Source organism: Schistocerca piceifrons, chromosome 1 (assembly GCF_021461385.2).
Source record: "Schistocerca piceifrons isolate TAMUIC-IGC-003096 chromosome 1, iqSchPice1.1, whole genome shotgun sequence".
NCBI lineage: Eukaryota > Metazoa > Arthropoda > Insecta > Orthoptera > Acrididae > Schistocerca > Schistocerca piceifrons.
The window spans coordinates 493,194,539-493,219,846 of NC_060138.1; the positions used below are offsets into that span (position 1 = coordinate 493,194,539).

General features: G+C 41.8%; 1 protein-coding gene across 1 annotated transcript in view; it reads right to left on the minus strand.

Moving 5' to 3' along the window:
• Window positions 1–2,157: 2,157 nt before the first annotated feature.
• LOC124801607 overlaps window positions 2,158–25,308 on the minus strand; it is a 31,785-nt gene continuing 8,634 nt past the window's right edge. Inside the window, exons 2-3 of the mRNA XM_047263087.1 lie at window positions 8,569–8,742; window positions 2,158–2,717 (exon numbers count right to left, since the gene is read on the minus strand). Of these exons, the coding sequence (XP_047119043.1) occupies window positions 2,530–2,717; window positions 8,569–8,742 (362 nt within the window). The 3' untranslated portion in view covers window positions 2,158–2,529. The remainder of the gene's footprint in view (window positions 2,718–8,568; window positions 8,743–25,308) is intronic.

The window sequence follows — 25,308 nt, forward strand, 5'->3', positions numbered from 1 at the left end:
AGCGCCAGAGAGTGCGCCAAAGAGTATTATTCAGCCGCCTCCACTGGCAGTGTTTGTTGAGATGTCGTGGTGGAGAGTGCTTATTGAGAAGTAGCAGTAGGCAGTGCTTGTTGAGATGTGGCAGTAGCGAGTCGTAGTTGAGAAGTTGCGGTAGTGAGTGCTTGTTCAGAACTTGTAGTATTGTTTTGATGGGCTAGACACCAGATGTTGTTGGATTGGGGATGCTGTAATGATCAGAGTGTGCTTTTCGTCAATATATATGAAGGTAAAAAATTCCTTTTTTTCATTATTTCAATGTCTTAAACAATAATGCCTCTTGGTCACAGGTTCATTCAACAAAGCATCTGGCTCGTGTTCTTGTATTAGACTGTATTTCTGGTTTCTATGTGCAATTATAGTATTTCTGTTTTTTTTTTTTTTAAATTACTTCAGTATAAATGGTATTTAAAATATCTTGTCGTATTGAGGAAGAACCGTGCCAGATGTGTACGTTGAATCACACTTCCACACACAGAACAGCGACACTTGTGCCTTGTTGTTTCGTAGCTTTTATAGTTGCTGGGGACTTAATTAATTAATTGTGTTAACGGAAGTTTTCTTTCGATCTTTGTTGTTATTCTATGCAGTCAGATTGCGTACTATACCAGACAGGGCCAAGCGGTTACGAGACTTCGTAATCGGACAGGCAGCTACTAAAAATTTAAAATTATTTTCATTATAAATAATTAAGCCCCCATGCAGTATACAGCCAGTAATGCAGCACTGAGAATAATGTCAGTTTAACTATCACCACCTGGAACCTGATTTTATATCGTCTTGAAAGCTGCTGTAAAGTTAGTTCTCGGCCAAAAAGGCTTTCGTCGAAAATAGACTACACACACATACACACACACACACACACACACACACACGCGCGCGCGCGCGCGCGCGCGCGCGCGAACACACAGTCTCGCGCACGTGCGCTAAGCCACTCAGACAAACGTGACCACAGTCTCTGGCTCCAGCTGCCAGAGACTGTGGTCCTGTGTGTTTGAGTTGCGGTTGCGTGAGCGTTATTTTCGACAAAGACCTTGTTGGCCGAAATCTAACTTTCCGGCAGTCTTTTTGTTGCGCCTCTCTGCGACTCAACATCTCCGCTATATGGTGAGTAGCAACTATCCTTTTCATGATATTATTACATTCCATCCTCGATTTTCCATTGTTTGAAAGCTGTTGTAAATATTTTATGACATCTGATAGTCTGTGGACAGAAACTGGTTGAATAACAAGGGAAATTTTTATCGACAGCTCTTGGCAGTGAATCGTGAAGTTTTTAAAATATTTAGGAACTGTGGGATTCAATCTTCTTCACATTTATCGATTCAGTGCCTCCTCATTAGTTATTATATACAGCCACCTAATTTTAAACATTGCTTTTTAGCACCACATTTGAAAACCTTTTGATCTCTTCTTGTCTGAGTTGTTTATCGTCCACGTTAGTTCGCCCCCGGTAGCTGAATGGTTCTACCCTCTGTAATAAAAAACTGAGTGAATGGATGAACTAAGAACCTAAATGGGTGTCATCGGACGTCCGCCCCGAACAAATTCAACGAACAATGTAGAACAAAATGAGACAAAAAAAAGTGATCAGCGCGTCGCCAGAATGTCAATCCTAAGGGCCCGGGTTCGATTCTCGGGTGGGTCGGAGATTTTCTCCACTTAGGGACTGGGTGTTGTGTTGTCCTAATCATCATTTGATCCCCATCGACGCGCAAGTCGCCGAAGTGGCGTCAAATCGAGAGACTTGCACCTGCCGTATGGTCTACCCGGCTGCAGGCCCTAGTCACACGACATTTACATTTATCATCCACGTTTCACCTCTGCACAATGCAGCGCTCCAGTCATACACTCAGAAAAGAGCTGCTAACTCTTAAATTTATATCTGACTTTGATGAATTTCTCTTATTCTGAAACGTTTTTCTTGTTTAGTCAGTCTACATTTTGTATCCCCTGTACATTGGGACTTATTTTGCTGCCTGAAAAGCGAAACTTATTGAAAAATGGAGGAGTAACTGGAATATTTCATGGGTATTTTTATTCTCCGTTCAGGAAAAAGAATGCAACTGTACAACAAACAAAGACCAAATGAATATTGAAGTTAATAATTTATTGACAAAGAACTATAATATACATATACACAATGATTAGTTTTTTGTTGATTTGTACTTTGTTCTGTTTCGAGCACACGAATCTAGTTGATTAGAACAACTGTCTGTACTAAGCGTGCGGCAATATTGATTCGAAAATATGCCCTTATTGCTGTAGTCACACACCTAACAGTAACCAGTCCAAAATAGAACACCATCACATTTTCATATTTGAAAAAATAAAGCGTCCTATCTGGAGTGCCTACGCTGAATTGGTCACTTGCTGGTACTCCTCCTTGTAGTAGCGGGGCGCTGGGTGCCTACAGCCAATCGGCCTTCCCACATGACGTCGCGGCCAAGGAGCAGCTGCCTCTGAGCTAGAAGGGGCGCTCTAGACCCTTCCCTAGCCCTGCGCCGCTCCCAGCAGCAGGTGCACCAGAGGCCCCAGCAGACTGCCCTCTTCAACTACCCCCACTGGCCTGCCGTCTCCGCCCCCCGAGTCCACCTCTGACGTCGGTGAGGTCGACGTTGTCGTGCTGGTTAGCTTCGCCAGGTATTTGCCACAGCGCTGTTGAGCCACGAACATGTACTCTGCTCAAAATAGAATGACATCATCAGTGGAAATCGAAACATATGTCACAAACCAACTAAAATTGTTATATTAAGGACTGAAGATCCTCGAGGTCAAGGTCGTAAGTAAATTTTTATTACAAGGTGATCTAATAACTTACTCGTGACGCTCTCTGCTGTGGGATATTACAAACACTGATTACAATGTGGTAGTTACTAAGTTTTAACGGTATAAAGCCTTATTTCTATGACTTTCGCTATATTTGATTGGTTATGAACAGTGTAAAGTTATATTCCCTACACGTTCCGTGTGGATTTTGTCATTTTAAAAAAGATTTGAACGATGTGTTCAGCCGTTATGACTATTACACTAATCGAGAATGTTTTTATGACCCTAAATGGCTCGTGTGTAACTGAAACTAGTAACCGAAATAAAAATTTATTTGAGATCTTGACGTCGAGGATCTTTAATCCTTAATTGAAAATTACGAGAGATCGCTTATCTCCAACGTTGACAATGTCAAGAAACATGAACTACAATTCGACCATATTTCATGCTTCGTGCGGAACATTTATGTGTGGCGATGTGTGATAAGGGGGTAGGCCATTAGATGTGATAAATATGGATGGTAGGAAAGATTTATTGACTTTAACTACTTACAACAAATTCAGCAGATTATTTATAATTTAGTTAAAGGTAAACAAAAAAGAAACTATTGTAACAACTTGGAGTAAACTTCTGTTGGACAACATACTACATCATTTTGCAACTCTAAAGTACTATAGAACCGACGATTCCACCGTCTTTGCAGCGGTCCTCTACAAGCTGAGAAAACTACTGGCATCTGGGCATAGTCTTCCATATACACGACAGCTATCCGGAACGTGAAGTCCGATCGGTCGCAAAATTTTTAAATTTTGCCGAAGTAAAAACGCAATGCGTAAACTTTGCATATGACTGTTTTTAGCTCATACATTGCAGTGAACGAAATGTATAAAAGATACTTGAATTTTATTTAAAGCTGAGATCAGAAGGATATCTCACATCTTTTTGGAGTTATTGAGTTTTATTGCTGAAGGACGGCCTCGTGCGAAGCGCACTTCACCTCCTTGCGTATCGCGAATCATGTGCTCATAGCAATCGTCATATCTCATATACGATTCAAGATATCAAATGATAGCACGCAATGCGGCACATATATTCGAAATTTTTATTAACCGAGATATGGAAGTAACTCGTCTGCAGCAGTATGGCGGGGGGGGGGGGGGGGGGGGGGGGGTCGGCGGCTCAGGACGCATTCAGACATCCATAGTTCAGAATGAAAACCAAAGTGGCGCGCATATACACGTCCACAATAACTGGCGAAAGCCGTAGCAGGGCATGTGTACAAGCCCATAGCAGCGAAAAGGGTTAAAACCCACCACCAAGGAAACGTAAATTTCAACTTCATTCAGCTACCCGTTGCTGAGAAAAAAAGGGTTTTTTAACTGTTTACCACAGGCAGTCAGAGAACTAAGCGTTCCTATGAGGGTCCAGTTTGCACCGTTTAAGGTAAAAAGTACAGGGTGGTCCAAAAGTCCGGAAACACCCTCATAAAATTCAAATGGAGTAGCAAACAATGAAACAGAGTCCCTACACACGAGGAACGGGAAGGGGGAAACTTTATAGGCTATGCCATCAACATGGCGGCCATCTTGAAAGCCGCCATCTTGGATTCAACTCCAAAATTTCAAATGGGAATGTGGTCATGTGACATATCAAAGAAATGGTTCAAATGGCTCTGAGCACTATGGGACTCAACTGCTGTGGTCATCAGTCCCCTAGAACTTAGAACTACTTAAACCTAACTAACCTAAGGACATCACACACATCCGTGCCCGAGGCAGGATTCGAACCTGCGACCGTAGCAGTCGCACGGTTCCGGACTGCGCGTCTAGAACCGCGAGACCACCGCGGGCGGCTGTGACATATCAAACAGCTAGAGAATTTCACCAGAAAAACAATGCCGTTGTTATTTTAAACATAGCTTTATTCATTCTCGGGTTATAGCCAATTACTTGCAGCAGCAGTGGGAAGCTCGGCAGCGTGAGTATTACGCATTGAGAAGTCATAAAATGGAGTCTGAAACGGTGCAAAGTGACTATCCCATGCCTGCTATGTTACATGTGTTTAACTGTTAGATATCATTTACTAATGCTAACGTTTTAATCATTGTTTCCTTATTTTCAGGTTACAAAAAGTCTTTAACACATGAAGAACGCATTGAAATCATTTTTATATCAGGAGAAAGAATCACAGTCGTCACCCAACCAGACAGCCCATCACTCGCAGCGCATTTGCTAAGCTTTTGGCCAAATTCTGAGCAACAGGTTCTGTCGCAGATAAACCTAAGGCTGGAAGACCAAAATCCGCCACCGATGAAGCAACAACAGTGAGCGTGTTGGCATTATTTAGCAAGAGTCCGAGTACTCGTCGTCTGTCACAAGAATGTGGGGTTAGCCGTACCTCCATACTGCGAATTTTATCGCAGCACAAATGGCACCCGTTCAAAATTCAGCTCCTCCAACATCTGTACGAGGATGACCCAGATAGTCGGGTTCAGTTCGCAGAATGGGTGACACAACAGCTGCAGATAAACCCACGTTTCCCCTATCAGGTGCTGTTCAGTGATGAAGCCAATTTCTTTATCAGTGGTGAAGTGAACAAACAGAATCACAGATACTGGTCCGACACATATCCGCAATGGATTGATGCTTCCAAAACGGTCGACTCACAAAAGTGATGGTCTGGTGTGGTGTGGGGTGTGGTGTACCAAACTCGTTGGATTTTTTTTATTGATGGTACGTTAACAGCCAACGAGTATGTGAGGTTATTGGATGAAGAAGTGTTTCCCTTATTGTTAACAGAGGACGGAACATTTCCGGAATTCTTCCAGCATGATGGAGCTCCACCACATTAGGGGCACAATGTGCGAGCATACCTGGATGTGCAGTTCCCTCAAAAGTGGATTGGTCATAGGGGTGCTGTGGAGTGGCCACCAAGTTCACCAGATTTAACTCCTTTGGATTTTTATCTTTGGGGTCATGTCAAAGCACTGGTTTATTCTGTGAAAATACGAGATTTCCATCATCTAAAGCAGCACATTGTTGATAGGTGTGGTCAAATTCAGCCAGATGTGTTGGTCAAAGTTCATCAGGACTGGGTCTGGACGATAGCATTAACAATCCAACATAATGGACAACATATCGAGCCATTCCTATGACTGTTGGTGGTCTCTCGTGACTGTGTAACATCGGCGTAATGTCTCTTCGGCACATAACACACATGCTGCCGAGCGTCCCACCGCTGCCACATGTAACTGGCTATAACCCGAGAATGAATAAAGCTATGTTTAAAGTAACAATGGCATTGTTTTTCTGGTGAAATTCTCTAGCTGTTTGATATGTCACATGACCACAATCCCATTTGAAATTTTGGAGTTGAATCCAAGATGGCGGCTTTCAAGGTGGCCGCCATGTTGGTGGCATAGCCTATAAAGTTTCCCCCTTCCCGTTCCTCGAGTGTAGGGACTCTGTTTCATTGTTTGCTACTCCATTTGAATTTTATGAGGGTGTTTCCAGACTTTTGGACCTCCTTGTAGTAAGTATGAGGTTTCCGTAACGCTACCGCAATCCGCGTAAAGTTATGATGTATTCTAAAGTATACTGAGGAGGACGCAGTATGGATGGGAACATCGACCGGTTAACACCGATAGCAATATTTTAGTTCCGAATAACCGGTATTTTTCGATATTTGTTTGGTGTCGGTTATAACAGGTACTTTTACTTTTCACTAATAACCCGGTTAAAAACCGAAATGTCAAATAGCCATAGCAGCAGAGCTAAAGTTTTTTCGTTTTTAAACAAACCCTTTTTAAAGTACAAGTAATTTTTATTCGCAAAATTTGTATTGCTTTGAAATATTCCGTTATCACAGAAAATGGCAAAACCTATCAGTGCTATTTTAACAACACTGGTGATAGAAACGAGCAACAAATACGTGGCATAAGAATTGTAACAACATTGCCGAGACAATGATGTACCTGTTATAATGCGGCATGGCACATTAGTTGGTATGCGTGTCCATACAGTGTGCAAGACTTCCCCCATCTGGCCCATTGGTAGTTTCTCACTATCGTCGTTGGATATCAACTGTTTTACAGAATGGCACATCCCCAGTCTGGGTTTAGTTTACAAAGTGCGGTATCAATGAAGTACAATGCTTCATTACTCTATTAGATTAAAAAATGGGAGAACTCACAACAAACTTGTGACGTAATGTAAGGAGGAAACTTAAAATTATCATGAAACTTCCTGGCAGATTAAAACTGTGTGCCGGACCGAGACTCGAGCTCGGGACCTTTGCCTCTGCGGGCAAATGCTCTACCTTTTTTTTTTTTTAGTCTCATTTTGTTTACTTTTGTTCGTTGCATCTGCTCGGGGCGGACGTCGTAAGACATCCGGTTAAGTTCGTTGTTGATCAATTAGCTCAGTTTTTTTATTACAGAGGGCTGCTAACCCTCTGACGGAACACTCTGAGCTACCATGCCGGCGTAAAATATTTGGTGGGGGCGGACGTCACAAGACATCCGTTCAAAGTGATCGTTGGTTCCTTGACTCAGTTTTTTTATTACAGAGAGCACGCAGCCCTCTGGCCGAACACGCTGAGCTACCGTGCCGGCTATTTTTTTTTATGTTCGTTGCATCTGCTCGGGGCGGACGTCGTAAGACATCTGTTTAAGTTCGTTGTTTGTCGATTAACTCAGTTTTTTTTATTACAGAGGGCTGGTAACCCTCCGACCGAACACGCTGAGCTACCGTGCCGGCGTAAAATATTTGGTCGGGGTGGACGTCACAAGACATCCGTTCAAAGTGATCGTTGGTTCCTTGACACAGTTTTTTTATTACAGAGAGCACGCAGCCCTCTGGCCGAACACGCTGAGCTACCGTACTGGCTATTTTTTTATGTTCGTTGCATCTGCTCGGGGCGGACGTCGTAAGACATCCGTTTAAGTTCGTTGTTTGTCGATTAACCCTCTGACCGAACACGCTGAGCTACCACCAACTGAGCTACCCAAGCACGGTTCACGCCCCGTCCTCAGAGCTTTAATTCCGCCAGTACCTCGTCTCCTACCTTCCAAACTTCGAAGAAGCACTTGCCCGCGAAAGGCAAAAGTCCCGATTTCGAGTCTCGGTGCGGCACACAGTTTTAATCTGCAAGGAAGTTTCATATCAGCGCACACTCCACTGCAGAGTGAAAATCTCATTCTGGTTAAAATTATCAGTTCATTCATAGTTACAATAAAAACAGAAAACAGCTGATTTTTGCTGCCTGCGTCTACATAACATGCCTTTCTCTGCTTGTAGCATTTGAAAACGGACAAATTAACACAAAAAATAGAGTGCTTCAACCACAGTTTTCACCCTTAATGTCCAAATAGTGGTATGCTCCCAGACTGCAACAAAAATTAGCATCTACAAGAGAATACTGGTGACTTTTGTAGAAGTTAACCACCTGTCACTTTCAGAGAAAACCAGCGAATGGAGATCAAACTAAGTTTTCTTTCATTTGCTCATTTAATTTAGTGTTTTGATTACATGTATGTTGAAAAAGAGGCAATCGAAATTTTTCAGTCTTTGTTCGAGTTCTACATTTATTACAGGAAAAAACATGATAAAAAACCGAAAGTCGGTCATTTCAGAAACCTGTTACTTTGAGCGTTTTTAACAGTTCGGCAAAACTGGTGTTGAAAAATAAAAAACAAATAGATCCAAAAACCGGTTGTTTCAGCGATAACCGCCATTCCTAGGACGCAGGTTGCGGAGCACTTACTGTTCTTACGGCAGCGGTTGGAGCACTGGAGCTCGCAGAGAGACCGGAAGCCCCGGTACTTGCCGGTACCCTCCTGGCGGGCGCACAGCGGCCGGTACACCGGCTCGGGCAGGCACTCGCAGTTAGAGCACAGCTGCGCCCTGCACACCTCTGCCATCACCAGCAGCAAGCAACCTGCAACACAAGTCCGTCGTCAGGAACTGACGTACGGCAGCAAGCTTCCAGGAAGGTACATGGTGTCCAGCAAAGTTCTGCCTGAATTCAAAATTACACTACTGGCCATTAAAATTGCTACACCAAGAAGAAATGCAGATGATAAACGGGTATTCATTGGACAAATATATTATACTAGAACTGACATGTGATTACATTTTCACGCAATTTGGGTGCATAGATCCTGAGAAATCAGTAGCCAGAATAACCACCTCTGGCCGCAATAACGGCATTGATACGCCTGGGCATTGAGTCAAACGGAGCTTGGATGGCATGTACAGGTACAGCTGCCCATGCAGCTTCAACACGATACTACAGTTCATCAAGAATAGTGACTGGCGTATTGTGACGAGCCAGTTGCTCAGCCACCAATGACCAGACGTTTTCAGTTGGTGAGAGATCTGGAGAATGTGCTGGGTAGGGCAGCAGTCGAACATTTTCTGTACCCAGAAAGGCCCGTACAGGATCTGCAACATGTGGTCGTGCATTATCCTGCTGAAATGTAGGGTTTCTCAGGGATCGAATGAAGGGTAGAGCCACGGGTCATAACACATCTGAAATGTAACGTCCACTGTTCAAAGTGCCGTCAATGCGAACAAGAGGTGACGGAGACGTGTAACCAATGGCACCCCAGACAGTCACGCTGGATGATACGCCAGTATGGCGATGACGAATACACGGTTCCAATGTGCGTTCACCGCGATGTCGCCAAACACGGATGCGACCATCATGATGCTGTAAACAGAACCTGGATTCATCCGAAAAAATGACGTTTTGCCATTCGTGCACCCAGTTTCGTCGTTGAGTACACCATCGCAGGCGCTCCCGTCTGTGATGCAGCCTCGAGGGTAACCCCAGCCAAGGTCTCCGAGCTGATAGTCCATGCTGCTGCAAACGTCGTCGAACTGTTCGTCCAGATGGTTGTTGTCTTGCAAACGTCCTCTTCTGTTGACTCAGGGATCGAGACGTGGCTGCACCACCCGTTACAGCCATGCGGATATGATGCCTGTCATCTCGATTGCTAGTGATACGAGGTCGTTGGAATCCAGCACGGCGTCCGTATTACCCTCCTGAACCCATCGATTCCATATTCTGCTAACAGTCATTGGATCTCGACCGACGCGAGCAGCAATGTCGCTATACGATAAACCGCAATCGCGATAGGCTACAATCTGACCTTCATCAAAGTCGGAAACGTGATGGTACGCATTTCTCCTCCTTACACGAGGCATCACAACAACGTTTCACCAGGCAACGCCGGTCCACTGCTGTTTGTGTATGAGAAATCGGTTGGAATCTTTCCTCACGTCAGCACGTTGTAGGTGTCGCCACCGGCGCCAACCTTGTGTGAATGCTCTGAAAAACTAATCATTTGCATATCACAGCATCTTCTTCCTGTCGGTTAAATTTCACGTCTGTAGCACGTCATCTTGGTGGTGTAGCAATTTTAATGGCCAGTAGTGTAAATCACATCAAAACAAAGCTCGACAGAAGAAGTAGCAAAAAGTACGTACACTGTGACAGCTGCAAAAATTTTATTCAGGAGTTCCGGAACTGTAATTACAAAAGCATTTTAATTACAAAACGTGGTGCCTATAAATAGTACTCCAGAGGCCAGAGCGAACAATTACACAGCTGAAACGCTAAAAGTGGATAGCTTCTGAACTCCTTCACTCACATTCGCTTCCATTCACTTTAGTATACAGCACTCTTTAGAGAGCTGATATGACATCACATGATGATGTCATGTGAGAACTGTGGTATGGAAGGCGATTGATAGACTTCGGTTTATTGGGAGAATTTTAGGGAAGAGTGGTTCACTTGTAGGAGACCGTATATGGGACGCAAGTGCGACATATTCTTGAGTGCTGCTCGAGCGTTTGGTGTTCTACCAGGTCGGACTGAAGGAAGATATCGAGCAATTAAGAGGAGGGCTGCCAGGTTCGTTACCGGTAGGAGATGCTTCGGGAGCTCAAATGGGAATCCCTAGAGGAAAGGCGACGTTCTTTTCGAGAAACACTATTGAGAAACTTTAGAGAACCGGCATCTGAAGCTGACTACCGAACGATTCTACTGCCGCCAACATACACTGCACGTAAAGACCTCGAAGATAAGGTACGAGAAATTAGGGCTCATACGGAAGCATACAGACAGTCGTTTTTCCCTCGCTCTCTGTGCGACAAGTAGTGGTACAGTGTACCCTCAGCCACGTCCTGTACGGTGGCTTGCGAAATATCTGTGTAGTAGATGTAGATGATTTGTCCTTTCAGGGAATTGTGTCAAATATACTTTTTAAACGCAGTCACTGCCGCCACGTGACCATACGATTTTATTATTTATTTGTTTTACTTTCGCAGTTTTGGTTGTAGAGCCTTTTTCAGCTGCAGGCTTAAAACTGAGGTAATGTTCCTTAAATTACGTTTATCATATGTTATCGCATTAAGCTTTTCACTTCGTTACCCATATGATTCATTGGTTTCGGTTTTCACCTTGCACTTCAAAGTGGCTCTACAGCCTAAAACGCGATGGTGAAGTAAATAAATAGTAGAAACTTACCGTAAAGTGGCAGCAATGAGTTAATTTAAAAATCATTTAATATGGTTATTGTGCAGCAAGAAGCGAAGTTACCGCGTTATATCAACATCCAAGATCGACAAAAGTTAGAGAGAATCGAGTGCTTGCGGTTCTTTATTGGTTCTTACATGTAACTAATACGTATATTCGTTCACCTGAATTCAAACTACACTTCCATAACAGAAAATCTGAGCATTTTTTGTTCAGCACTTGTGCGTCTGCTCCTTCCACAGCTGACGTCCTCGCGAGCACTCTGTACGACGACTCGATTCACTAGCCATGCTATCTCAGAAACGGTTGTTCTTCACACGCTACACAGTGGTAAACGATTTGGGTCTGCCTTTGCTCGGACAAGGTTGCCACGGAATTTACATGTGGTTCGGAATGTTGGGCAATAAAAATGCTGCTGTTGTAATGTTTGCTCTGCCGTGTTGCATGCAGAGAAAAAGATGGGTGCAAATTGGTTCAAGGAGCGTCAAAGATCATTCACGAAAACTTGCTGAGAGAATTGAGGTTGAACGAAAAAAAATTATCATTACTTTTTGTCTGTTGATGGTACAATATTTGATACATTACCGGAAATGGTTCACCTCATACATTGGCGTCTCCGTGCATAGGCACTGGCCGCCTATTGATCGAATCCGCCAAATGTGCCCACAGAACGATCACTTTTCGACCGAGAATCTCAAATCTGACCTGTGTGCACTACCATAATGAATGCGGGATACAGTGTTAAAGCTGAACCCAACCAAAATCCCACTGGTGCTGGTTGGTCATTCTAGGCTCATCAGCCCGAAATATCGGGAATCCGTATCAACTTTAACGCTAAATGGGACAAATATCAACTTCTCTCCCTCAGCAAAGAGTCTAGTAGTAATAACAGATGAAAATCTAAGTTGAAATGAGCGCGTAACTGCAGTGTGCAAGAAGGTATCAGCATCTCTCCACGCCCTACAAAAATATTAAAGCTATTCCTCCCTGGCCTGAAAAATAAGCTTGTACAAACACTTATACATGCAATTCTTGATTAAAGCTATGTGACCCTGCAAAGCTTTCCTCATGAACGCTCACTGCGCCTAGCACTGGTTATGAATGCCTGTGTTTTCGTTGTGTTTGTGATGTCCGGCTATTTGGTCACATTTCGCCATCGTATGTACAGGCATTTTAGCTGCGTGCAGATAAGCGCAAAGATTTCCAACTCCTTGTCTTCTCTACTGTTTATCAATGAACACTAGCCCTCATGTCTTTCCTCGACCTTAAAGTACTTGTTTGAAAAGCATGGTAGAAACATCCGCTCCTATCAGAGCAAAATCCTTTCTGTCCCATTCAATCGTTCAGCCACTTTCTCGAAGTTCTTCTCTGTAGCAGGCACCTGACTCTGGAATTCAGAAAACAGTTAATGACATATCTACTAAAGCAACAAGAAAGATTAACGTTCTCTCTACATGCCCTCGTTAACCTTGTACATCCGTCTTTCCAACCTCTACATAAGAAAACAACTCTTTTGTATATCTATAAATTCTTCTTTTATCTGCCACTATCATTATTGTTATTATTGTCATTGCTTTTATTATTACTGTTACCACTATCAGTGGAAGCATCTGCAGTAGTACAAGTACTGCCACTGTTAACTTTACTAGTTGATAGTCAGTATAAATATTTAACCATGCTGCAACTTCAGACACTCAGATCATTTTAATACTAGTTGTCATATTAAGATCATTATTTCTTAGGTGACTAGGATGTAAAAAAAGGTACTGTGTGTGTGTGTGTGTGTGTGTGTGTGTGTGTGTGTGTGTGTGTGTGTGTGTGTGAGCGCATGGAACCGTGGTCGAACCGTGGTCCGATGTAAGACAGGGCCTGATGGCTCTAATCAGATCTGGTTAAATAAGTGAATAAATAAGTGGATGTGGCATCTACTTTTCTATGCATGCTTTTACAACCATTCACTTTCCCTCTCTCTATTATTGCTTCGGCATTTCACGTTTTCTGTCAGTGTAATTTCTTAATATCTGTATTCCCTGTTACCTACTTCATTTCCTGCATTTTTGTATTTTCGCCTTTTGGCATTACATTCAACATCATGTGTTGTTATCCAAGGATTTTTACTGCACCTTTTTCCCGCTTTGATCCTCTGCTGCCTTCACTGTTTCATCTCTCAAATGTGCCCATTCGTCTTGTGGTGTATTCCTTTCCCCTGTTTTAGTTAATCGTTGGATAAAGGTCCCTTTCAGATTCTCGATGACCTCTGGGTCTTAACTTATCCAGATCACATTTCCTTTTTGTTATCTCTTTTGTTGTAAACTGCAGTTCATAACCAATAAATTATGGTCAATCTGCACGTACCAATGGGAATTCTGCTGGGTAAAATTTGTGTTCGAAAACTCTACCATACCATTATATAATGTATCTGAAATCTTCTGGTCTCTCCAAGTCTACCCAACATATGCAATCCTCTTTCATAATTTTTGAATCGAGTGCCAGCAATGGTCAAATTACGCTCTTTGCAAAATTCTAGCAAGTGGTTTTCAGAATTAATTTTTTGTCCCCCTTAAAGCCTTAACTGTATGAATAATTTGTTTTATGTCATCACACATTCTTTCAAGCTCTTAATCATCTGTGGTGTTAATAGGTATGTAAACTTGTTCCACTAGGGGGGCGCGGAGGGGGCAAATCGTATCATCCTCCCAGGGCGGCAGTTTTTGGGGGCCGAAAAGTTTTAAATTTCGATATGGCTCCAAAACGATGAATTAAGCAAAATGAAGTTTTTATGGAGAGGTGTCAGAATAAGTGGGAAATATAAATCATTCTCAAAATCTACCGTCTTAAGGGGAATTATCTACGATATTGTGGAACAGATGAGAAATAAAGCGCTGGATTTCGTTGCTATGAGTGTGTCTTTCAAAATAGTAAAGCTTTCTGTTGGTAGTGCTGCCAACTCAGTTTCTACCAGGCGCCTACTCAACACTTGAAATGTGCCTACGTTAACTTGAAAGATCTACAGAAGAGAAAAACTATATAATAAAGAAATAAAGATAAATCTCAGCATATGATGGCGTAATTGTCCTTATACAGCAACCTTACATATCTACATCTACATATATACTCCGCAAGCCACCAAGCGGCGTGAGGCGGAGGGTACAATTCGGGCCAAAGTTATATTTCCCCCCGTCTGTTCCACTTGCGGATCGGGCGAGGAAAAAACGACTGTCTGAACGCCTCAGAACGAGCTCAAATTTCCCTTATCTTTGAGTGGTGATCATTGTGCGATTTGAAAGTTGGTGGTAATAATATATGCTCTACATTCTCTACGAAGATCGGATTTCGGAATTTAGTAAGCAGCCCCTTCCGTTTAGCTAGTCGTCTATCTGCAAGTGTATCCCACTTTAAACTTTCTATGAGATTTGTAACGCTCCTGTGATGGCTAAATGTACCAGTCATGAATCTTGCCTCTCTTCTTTGGACCCTCTCAACCTCTTGAATCAGACCAAAATGGTAAGGGTCCCACTGTGAGGTAACGGGCGAATTGTGGAGCCCTGGAAAGATTGTAAGCTCGGAGTTGGCGCGGCCGCACGGGTCGCTGAGGCAGCGTGGGCCCAGCAGCAAACACGTGGTGCCAATCGTTAGCCGGACGAGAGGGGTAGCCCCAGCGCATGGCCCAGTCGCGTGCCTGGGAATTCCATTGTGAAGCTGTATCGATGAAGGAGACGCGCTGGGAGTGCCAAAGATGGCGGAATTTCTGAAACCTTAATGGCAGACATTTCACAGTTCGTATAGAAATTAATAGTAGCCAGATGAATCATGATACCTCAAAAAGAAACAAGTACATTACTATTATCTGCACGACGATTCTGATGGTGTAATCAGATTTTCGATATATGTATTAGTTTAAAGTTTAGTATCTGATGATAAATTATACAAGTAACACCCAGCAACGAATTTCCAAAATCTAAACGCTTCATCCCATTTCGTCGATCGACGTGTCATTAGAAAGCTATTAGTGTAAACCTAAATTGGCGTAAATTACAGGCATGTAACTTGAATAGGACATGAGTTATTGTAGGTCAAAGTGGCCGATTACTATCGATCGCGTCGGGCCATAAATACTCCACAGTTACACACACAAAAAAAGGTAGCAGTATGCTTATAAATATATTTATTCAGCTATGTCTTTGTTTATATCCGATATATAGTATTCAGAAGAAGTTGGTTAAATATTTACCGTGTTTTAGAAAGCACACAGACATTAGACTACTGGCCTACCTTTTGTTGCTACTCCTTTGATATATGTTTATTTAATTTGTTTAGGTGTTTAATAATGTGTGTTAGAGCGTGTTTATGGTCCAGCCGTATGAATATTTATTTAATTTCAAGTTATTTAAATGTAAATCCAGTATTTGGTATGTGTTTCAGTATGTTTGTGAGTGCACGTTGGCATGGAGACATGGAGGGAGCGCTCTAGCCAATCACAGCTCTCGTTACTAAGAGAGGCATAGGGAGGTTGGGGAGGAGCACCGTTTCCGGAGAGGACACGGGTGAGTTCTGGGCAGTGCGGGGTGCTGCACAGTCGCACAGGTCACGGGAAAGGAGTCCAGGACAGTACGGCGCGAGGGACGCACAGTCGGCGGAAAGACTTGGACAGTGGAGCAGTTTGCGCATGGTCGCGGAGGATAGAAATATTTCGGAGTGTCGACCTGTGCTATTGTGTGATTTCCGTAGCTTCTGCAGTGAAGACGTAGTATGCGTTCAGGAGTGAATATCTCGCGAGCTATGTTGTTGTTCATAACTAATTACGTGAAGTAGGAATCTATTGTTGCCCTGTTATTCAACTTATATTTTATTTAATTGCTGGACCATCGACACCAATAAGTGTTTTGCGGAAATATACCGCATTCTCAAAAGTACCTCTACTATCGTACTCATCATTTAAAGTCGTTAAGATAGTACCTGCAGATTATATTTAATTGCAATCTTTCATTTATAAATTTATATGTTACATTCATAATTCGCAATTGCCGAGTGATAGAAACCTTCGACCATTCGATTCATGTGTGTATTCTTATTGTATACTGTAGACTAAGCAGTATTTGGCCTGTAATGCGGCAACTACGTATCCCAGTCTCTAGACAACGAAACCAGCCAAAACTTTTAATATTGCAACGCTGAGTCGGAGGGTAGGTAGTTGAGGGTCACACCATCATTTACTTTTCTTTTGGAAGGCCGCACCATACAGACGAACATACTCTAAGACAGGACGAACTAACGTATTGTAACCTACTTCCTTTGTCGAAGGACTGCATCGCTTCAGAATTCTACCAATAAACCGCAATCTAGAGTTCGCCTTGCCCGTTACTTGTGTAATATGATCATGCCATTTGAGATCATTTCCAGTAGTCACACTCAGATACTTGACGGATGTTACCGCTTCCAAAGACTGGGCATTTATTTTGTACTCGTACATTAATGGGGATTTTTACCTTGTTTACGCAGTAGGTTACAATTACTAATATTGAGAGATAACTGCCAGTCATTACACCACGCATTTATTTTCTGCAAATCCTCATTGCTTTGTTCACAACTTTCGGGTGATACTACTTTCCTGTAGACTGCAGCATCATCGCCAAACAGTCTAATGCCGCTGTCAATACCATCAACCGTATCGTTTGTGTAGATCATAAAAAGCAGCGGACGTATTACACTGCCCTGGGGCACACCTGAAGTTACGCATGTTTCTGCTAAAGTCACCCCGTTCGGGACGACATACTGCTCCCTGTCGGTTAGAAAACTATCTATCTAACCGCATATGTCATAGGATAGGCCGTAAGCGTGCACTTTTTGGAGCAAGCGACAGTGCGGAACTGAGCCGAAAGCCTTTCGAAAGTCGAGAAATATGGCATCATCCTGGGAGCCGGTATCTAGAGCCTGTTGTATATCATGCACAAAGAGGGCCTGATGTGTCTCGCATGACCACTGTTTCCTAAAACCGTGATGGTTTCTGCAGATGAGCTTCTCAGAGTATAGAAAGGTCATTATGTCTGAACACAAAATATGTTCCATGATTCTACAACAAATCGATGTCAGTGAAATTGGCCGGTAATTATGTGCATCCGATTTTCTACCCTTTTTATAGATTGCTATGACCTGTCCTGTGGAACTTTCCGCTGTCCCAATGATCTCTCATAGATGATGGATAAGAATGGTGCTATATTTGTAGCATAGTCAACATAAAATCTTACAGGGATACCGTCTGAGCCAGATGCCTTCCTGGCGCCTAAGGATCTTAAATATTTTACAGTCCCAGATACACTAAACACTAGGTCAGCCATCCTTGCGTTTGTTCGATAGTTGAAAGGGTGAATGGTGCTGCAGTCCTCTACCGTAAACGAGTTTTTGAAAGCTAGGTTTAGAATTTCGGCCTTCTGCTTATCAGCATCAGTTACATTACCCGTACTGTCAGCAAGAGAAGGTATTGAATTATTTGTAGCGTTCATAGATTTTCCGTACGATCAAAATTTTTTGAGGTTATTTTTAGAATCTGCAGATAAAATATTGCTTTCAAATTCGTTAAAAGAATCGCTCATTGACCTTTTGACGGCTGCTTTCATTTCGCATAATTTCTGTTTGTCAGCGGGACAGTGACTACGTTTAAAACGACTGTGCGAAATTCTCTCCTTTCTCAGCAACTTTCTAATATGTTTGTCGTACCGAAGTGGATCCTTTCCCTCCCCTATATTTTTGCTAGGCACATACTTCTCTAGCACATGGTGGACAAGACCTTTAAATTCCGACCAAAGATGCTCAATATCTTTGTGTCCCGCGGTGAATGCTTCGAGCTGACTATGAAGGTATTCTTAATGACACTTTTATTTGCTTTCCCAAACAAGAAAACTCTACGCTGCATTACACGAGTCTTTGCTTCTGCCACCTGTGATAAACGTGTAATTTTCCCATTCAATGGATGCCAGATTAAAGTCTCCACCCATAACTAATGGATAATTTGGATATTTATTTCCTATGTACTCAAGACTTCCCCTGAAACGTTCTGCGACATTTGTTGCGGATGCTGGTGATCTGTAAAAATATCATAATACAATGGTCAATCCTTGTCTGATTGACAGCTTTATCCAAACTATTTCACAGTCCTGCTCAGTATCGATCTCAACTGCGTTTAAACAGCTTTTAACTGCAATGAACACACCACCTCCCATAGCATCAGTCCTATCCTTCCTAAACATTGCCTAATCCGAGTTCAAAATTTCACTGCTATTTATGTCTGGTTTCAACCAGCTTTCCGTACCTAATACAATATTGGCATTGCTATTGTTTATTTCGGAGAGTAACTCTGGGATCTTGTTACATACCTATAGCAGTGTCGCTGAGAAAAACACTTTGTAACAAATAAATAAAGGATAGGTAAAATATGAACAACCCATCCTACACCAAAGTCTATGAATGCGTCACGATGACTGCCACGCGTTATAAGTGGTGCGAAGAGCTGATACAACTTACAAAGCGCACCTTGAACAGCTTTAGAATAAACTAACCATGGATATAATGAGAGCCAGTCCAATCGAAAGGTCCCCTTTATGCCATCTTCATCATTTCTGAAATTGTAATTTTTCTCAGGTTGCCGGCCGCGGTGGTCTAGCGGTTCTAGGCGCTCAGTCCGGAACCGCGCGACTACTACGGTCGCAGGTTCGAATCCTGCCTCGGGCATGGATGTGTGTGATGTCCTTAGGTTAGTTAGGTTTAATTAGTTCTAAGTTCTAGGGGACTGATGACCACAGATGTTTAGTCCCATAGTGCTCAGAGCCATTTTTTTTCTCGGGTTGCTATGGATTCAATAAACTCTAATACTTTAAGGAATCGTCCATCTCTTTTGTCCATCAAAGTAATGCCCGACATCGGAAATACTACCCTTTTCATAAAATCACATGAAGTCAGCAGAGTTACTAGGTAGGTCTACTTTTTCTCCATCAGTACAATTAATGGCCTTTTCAGTAGAGGTATTTTAGTTCCTCACAGTTCTCTTGTGATAATTGATCGCAGGCTGTATATTTCTCAATTCCCTCACTTTCATTTTCGATTTTCATTAAGAAAACTTACGAATATCGGTCATTTTTTCAACCTGTGCTCTATGCTTTTACACTCCAAAAAAGCTGTAAGTAAACCACATTCCTGCACCATTGATCACTTGTAACTCATTGCCGACTACGGAGGAGCTGAGAGACAATTTCATTCACTGCCGACAATACTTTCAAGCTGCGCCGGCCAGATGAGTTTCGTGACACCGCATTAAAGGGATGCTCGCGCTCAAACGTGGCGCTTAGTTGCAGTAGTGATTACGAAATTAATTAAATGGATATCCTTCTGAATGCAACCGCGTTAAATGAAAGTGAGGGAATTGAAAAATATACTACCTTTGTTAAGATATCACAATAAATGGGCTAGGAACTCAAATATGTATATTAATAATCTGAGTAATTTCGTAACTCATTCAATTGGCAACTTTATTTCATTCTATTATAAGCTAAATTTGTATGGGAAGTGGATATACATCCTAAATTCCTCACTCTCTCCCCTTTCTCTCTGCGCACCTCACTCCCGCCCCTTCTCTTTCTCCATCTCCTCATCCTTCCCCTCTCTTTGTCCTCTACCCCTCTCTACGACACTGAGCCTTGTTTATTGCTGTTGCAAATGAAACCTTGATGGGAACTGAAGTCGTTCAAAATGAGTGGCTGATTCGCTTGGGATCACTGGTATACGGGATATGAGAGACACGTCTCCAGCTATGATCGCTTTAATGGCAGTATCTCACACAGTTTTAATCTGCGAATGGTCAGATCCCATACTAGTATTCTAATCAGAAGCCGGTAAGGCATAAACATAACTCCCCTTATTTTCTGTAAAACTGATGCCGAGAAAGGTAACAAAATAACATATTGTGGTGTATACAACTTTTGTTTGAAAATCACACACACATATATATATATATATATATATATATATATATATATATATATATATATATATATATATTGAAAATATTAAAAGATATATAGGCTATGTCTGTCCGAACGTTAGTTAGAGTATTGTGTAACAATTTGAAGTGCATGTTCAAGAACTGTTCTATAGTTCTGGTAAGAACTTTCCCCTATATAAAAACCGTTTTGTTTCTAATATTTATCTATACCTTCCAGCTACTTCTCTACATGCTTGCCTTTCCTATGAGAGACATTTGCCGTAATGTCGTACCAACTTTCCAATACCCTCCTCATAGTAGGCAGTCGCCTATGCTTCCTGCCAGTGCTCTACCCTGGTCTGTAGCTCGGTGTCTGTGCCAAAATGCATCATGGGCAGCGGCTCCAGAGAGTTAAAAGATGAAAATAAGAGGGAGCCATGTCCGGGCTGTATTGTGGGTGATCAAACGCACCCCATCGAAAACGCTGCAGTGTGCAGCAAAGCACTGTCATGAAGAATAATGCCTGCCGGCCGCTGTGGCCGAGCGGTTCTAGGCGCTTCAGTCCGGAACCGCGTGACTGCTACGGTCGCAGGTTCGAATCCTGCCTCGGGCATGGATGTGTGTGACGTCCTTAGGTTAGTTAGGTTTAAGTAGTTCTACGTCTAGAGGGATGACCTCAGATGTTAAGTCCCACAGTGCTCAGGGCTGTTTGAACAATGCCTAATGGCAACATCCCACTTTGCTTGTTCTGAATTGCCCTTCATAGACGATTTCCTCGAATCGCCTCATCCACTCGCTGAACAAAATCATTGGTTGACAGTTGCTCCCTTCTCTTACCGCCTGCGTAATGAACATCTGTAAGCCCTGCTTCAAAGTTCCTGCCCTATTTCCGCAATTTGCTGCCACGCATGACCATTGCGCTATGTGGGCTGCGGAACCCCTGAGCATGAAGAAATCGAATGACAGCACGTACTTCGCACTTGGCGAGGGACTATTGTTCTAGGCATCTTTACGTTCTTACTGTTCCCTGAGAACTGAAAAGTGCACGTGACACGATAGACGGGCATACTAGAAACACTGTGCAACATATCTTCGCAAAGCTTTGTCGGATTTTCACAGTGGTTTTAATTTCGAGACCGACTGTACCTTGAAAAAAAAAATCTCTCTTACATTTGGCCATGCGAAAAACACTTCGATCGTAAATCAGTTCCAACGTGTATGAACGTCAGACATAGAGTCTTGTTTATTGCTATTGCAAACGAAACCTTGATTTGGAACTGAAATCGCTGAAAATAAATGGGTGAATCGGCTGGGACCATTGGTATATGGGGTATGCGAGCGACTTCTCCATCTGCTCAATCTATGAGAATACTAGCTTCCGTGACGTTACTTGTAAATATATAAACTCATCGAGTCTGCATTGAGCACACCAATTGGCGTTACGAGGGCAGCACCTTGACAAAATAGCGACAAAACAAGAGAAGAGCTATTGTTTGTTGGAATATGAGAAATATTTAACTGCTATAACAGTGCAGCGTGCATTAATAAGGAATTATGGAAAAGAACCGCTATGTAAACAGATCGTTATGGGTTGGTATTGACAAATTAGGGACACTGGTTGATTCTGTACACCTAAAAGTACAGGCCCACCATGTGTGCCAAATGCTATGGTGGAGAGTTTGAGAGAAAGTTTCATACTCAAATTAAAAAAAAAATCGATGTTCCGCGCAAGCTACGAACTTGGAATACCGCGGCAAAATCTGTGGATCATTTTTCGACGGCGGTTACATTTCAAACCGCACCGTAGGCAGTTCCTGCTAGATTAAAACTGTAAGATTGTGGCCGGCGACTTCAGTTTTGCATCACGATGCTGAAGCATTTGGGGATGAACATTTCGCCTCTAAGCTGATATTCATCGACGAAATTACCTTCCGTGTATCTGGAAAGGTTAATCACCACAGTGTGAGGGAACTGAAAATCCTTACGAAATTCTAGCACATGAACGAGATTTTTGTACAATGGCAAAGGTGATATGCTTAGTACAATATCGCGTAAAAATGGAGGAAATCGGTCAAGAGCTTATCGAAATTTTTGTTCCCAACGTTTCGCCTTTATGCATTGATACAAATAAACTACTTACTTCATACTTAAATATCCTGTAGCAGTAGTCCTACGCACTGCAAACGTAGCGGAATTAAGGAGCTTTATTAATTCTAAGCTGTGGATTTTGCAACAAAAGTTGTGATTTACAGTCAGTCTCAAAAAAACATTTTCTTCTTTTTATATGTCATTGTTTGAGAATTCAGTTTTTTCAATGATAATCCGTTTATTTGCTTTTAAGCATGTGCTGATGTTTCCGAATATTTAATTGCCTGCCTTTTCAGTATGGGAACGTACTATTTTTTATTATTTCTGTAATTGTATTTTCTACAAAAAGAACAACATTTACATCTTCTGAAATTGTAGATAGAGGATCATTTTTGCATCAATAGCTGGGTACAAACAAAAAATGCAAACTTGAAGCAGTCTACTGTTCTGTGTAGAAGGATATGTTTTTAGTTCAAGCTGCTTAATAGAATATCAGGAAGATAATACAATGTTAATGAAACATCTCGCTGGTTGTTTTGCTCCAAGGCCTGTGGATGTGTTCGCTACAAAGGAAGTACGCTGCGGTCTACCACTTCCGACGCAAAAACGCAAGGCCGAACAACCGAACAGCCATCTGCTGTCTTTTCGTAAATGCTGCACGTTCTCTCTCTACATCGTTCTGAAGGAAGTGAGTCCCTGCGGTGAAACACAGTGAAGCCACACTTACAGGCCATAAGCAGTGATTTTAAATAATTTCGTTAATATTTTTGTGCAATTGTGAATTACTTAGGAATTTCAAAAGACTAAGTAGTGTACTAAGAACTTCTAGGCGTGAGAAGTCATAGTTAGGTCAACTTTGTCTTTGTATAAGCCTATAAATAGTCTAGACAATAGTGCCTGGTTCTAATTTTGTCTCAGCTCTTCTTGTCTCTAGTTGTCTGTATTGTGTTAGCTCGTGTGAGCGCTTATGACTTTTAACTGTGAAAATACATAGCGTAAGAAGATTCAAAACTTTAATTTCAGAAGTATCTTCCATCTTATCTGAAAGTAATTATGTTTTTTGAAGGGAACAGTTTTATTATTAAAAAGATCTGATGATTATTTCTTTTACGTGAATTCAGCGAAATGAGATAGGGAGTTTCAATGAATAGGAATTAATTCAAAGTTGGAACAGTGAGAATTTTAATTATTTTCGATCACTACATTACGCAGCGCAGCGATTATCATTTCTTCATCAAATCGAACGAAAGTTAACGTAAGTATAGCATCTTTGAGTGAATTTATAATAACTCGAAAAAATTACTTTTGACGTGAATGTAACTTACTTGGAAGAGTGCAAAATTAATTTGGACAGGACTATCTTAAAGATTATCATCTTTATTCATTGATTCATTCCATCAAAGTTAAAGAAAGAAAGATACTACGAAATATCAGTTCCACTACGAACTCTGTTTTACGACGAATTTTAAAGAAAGTAAATTGTGGCGTCTTCTCACAAAGAAAATTAACAATTACGACGCCCAGAGATCAGAAACAAACCAATATTAACAATGATTAATCACTACCAACTAGTTAAAAAATGCCAAGATTACGAGAGACGCCACAAGAGCAACACAACTTCCAGGATGTTGCTGCGACAGAAGTTTGGACACAATTTCCTGCTTGGTGTGGTTATTTGCATGATTTCATCGCTATTGCTAGTGTCATGCGTTTCGTATTTCATTGTTGGGAAATTCTGGCGTCAGGAAGATCTGCTTGCCGCAGAACAAAGGGTTGTAATTTGATAATGATGCAATGATGGTTTCATGACGCTCGGGAACGGCACGGTTATGAGCGCTCTTGTTGAATATGAGGTAAATGCTCAGTGAAGCTAAAGTCGTCTTGGAACAGATCAACGGACATATATTAGACTTCAAAGACCATCGACAACACAGATTTACCAATGTACTGAAATGGGTCGTAAACATCACCCATGGGAGCAAGCATACTACAAGTATGTTCATTCGATTCTCTTATGCATTTATAATATTGTAATTAATCGTAATATACTAAAGAAAAGGAGAATTAGCTGAAAACTATTGTAGGTTTCTTAGTACATTTGACTGGCTCACTATAGAGAAAAACAGGGAAAGAGCTAACCACTGTCAGAACAGATAAAAGTTGCTTTCAACAATTCTGGACAAGGCTGTTAAAACTGCTTCTACAAAAAACCCGAGTCTTTCATTAAAAGCGTCTATTAAAAGAGAAATTGACACACAATCACGACATGATGCCGATAATTTCTGAAAATACTGATTGATCATTTTATTGTTTTCCAAGTCAACATGCTTGTTTCTCAATATATACTAATCGTACAGGGATGAACGGAGTATCTTTAGAAAGATTTTTTAATCGGCTTCTGATACTGCGTACCGTACTGATTTTGAGCTAAAACTTAGTATTTGTGGAAAACAAACATATCATAGACAGAAGGGCACATGGATTCCGGATTCATAATTATATTTTACGATGGTAACTTATTAATAATGAATAAGAGACTCCCTGTTCATATTATCTTATTATAAATACCATTTTATTTGTTTTGAAGTACTTATTAACTGGATAATTGTACATAACATTGTCATAGATAATAACCGTGACCACTGCAGTTGTCCATTATCGATGCCCGTCGTACGGGTTGATTCTTTTAAACGAATATACTTTCCTTAACGACAAACATTTATGTCATTGTCACCTTGAACTGTGGTTTACTTATTGCTGTCAAGGCCGAACTTGTTTTCTGTAATTGAAAATGCTTGTCGAGTTAAAGTTGTAGGTTATGTGGCCATACGGACAGTCATTGATCTCTGTCTGTAATACAAGTCGGAAGAATCATTCCGAATACAAAACAGATGTTTGGACAC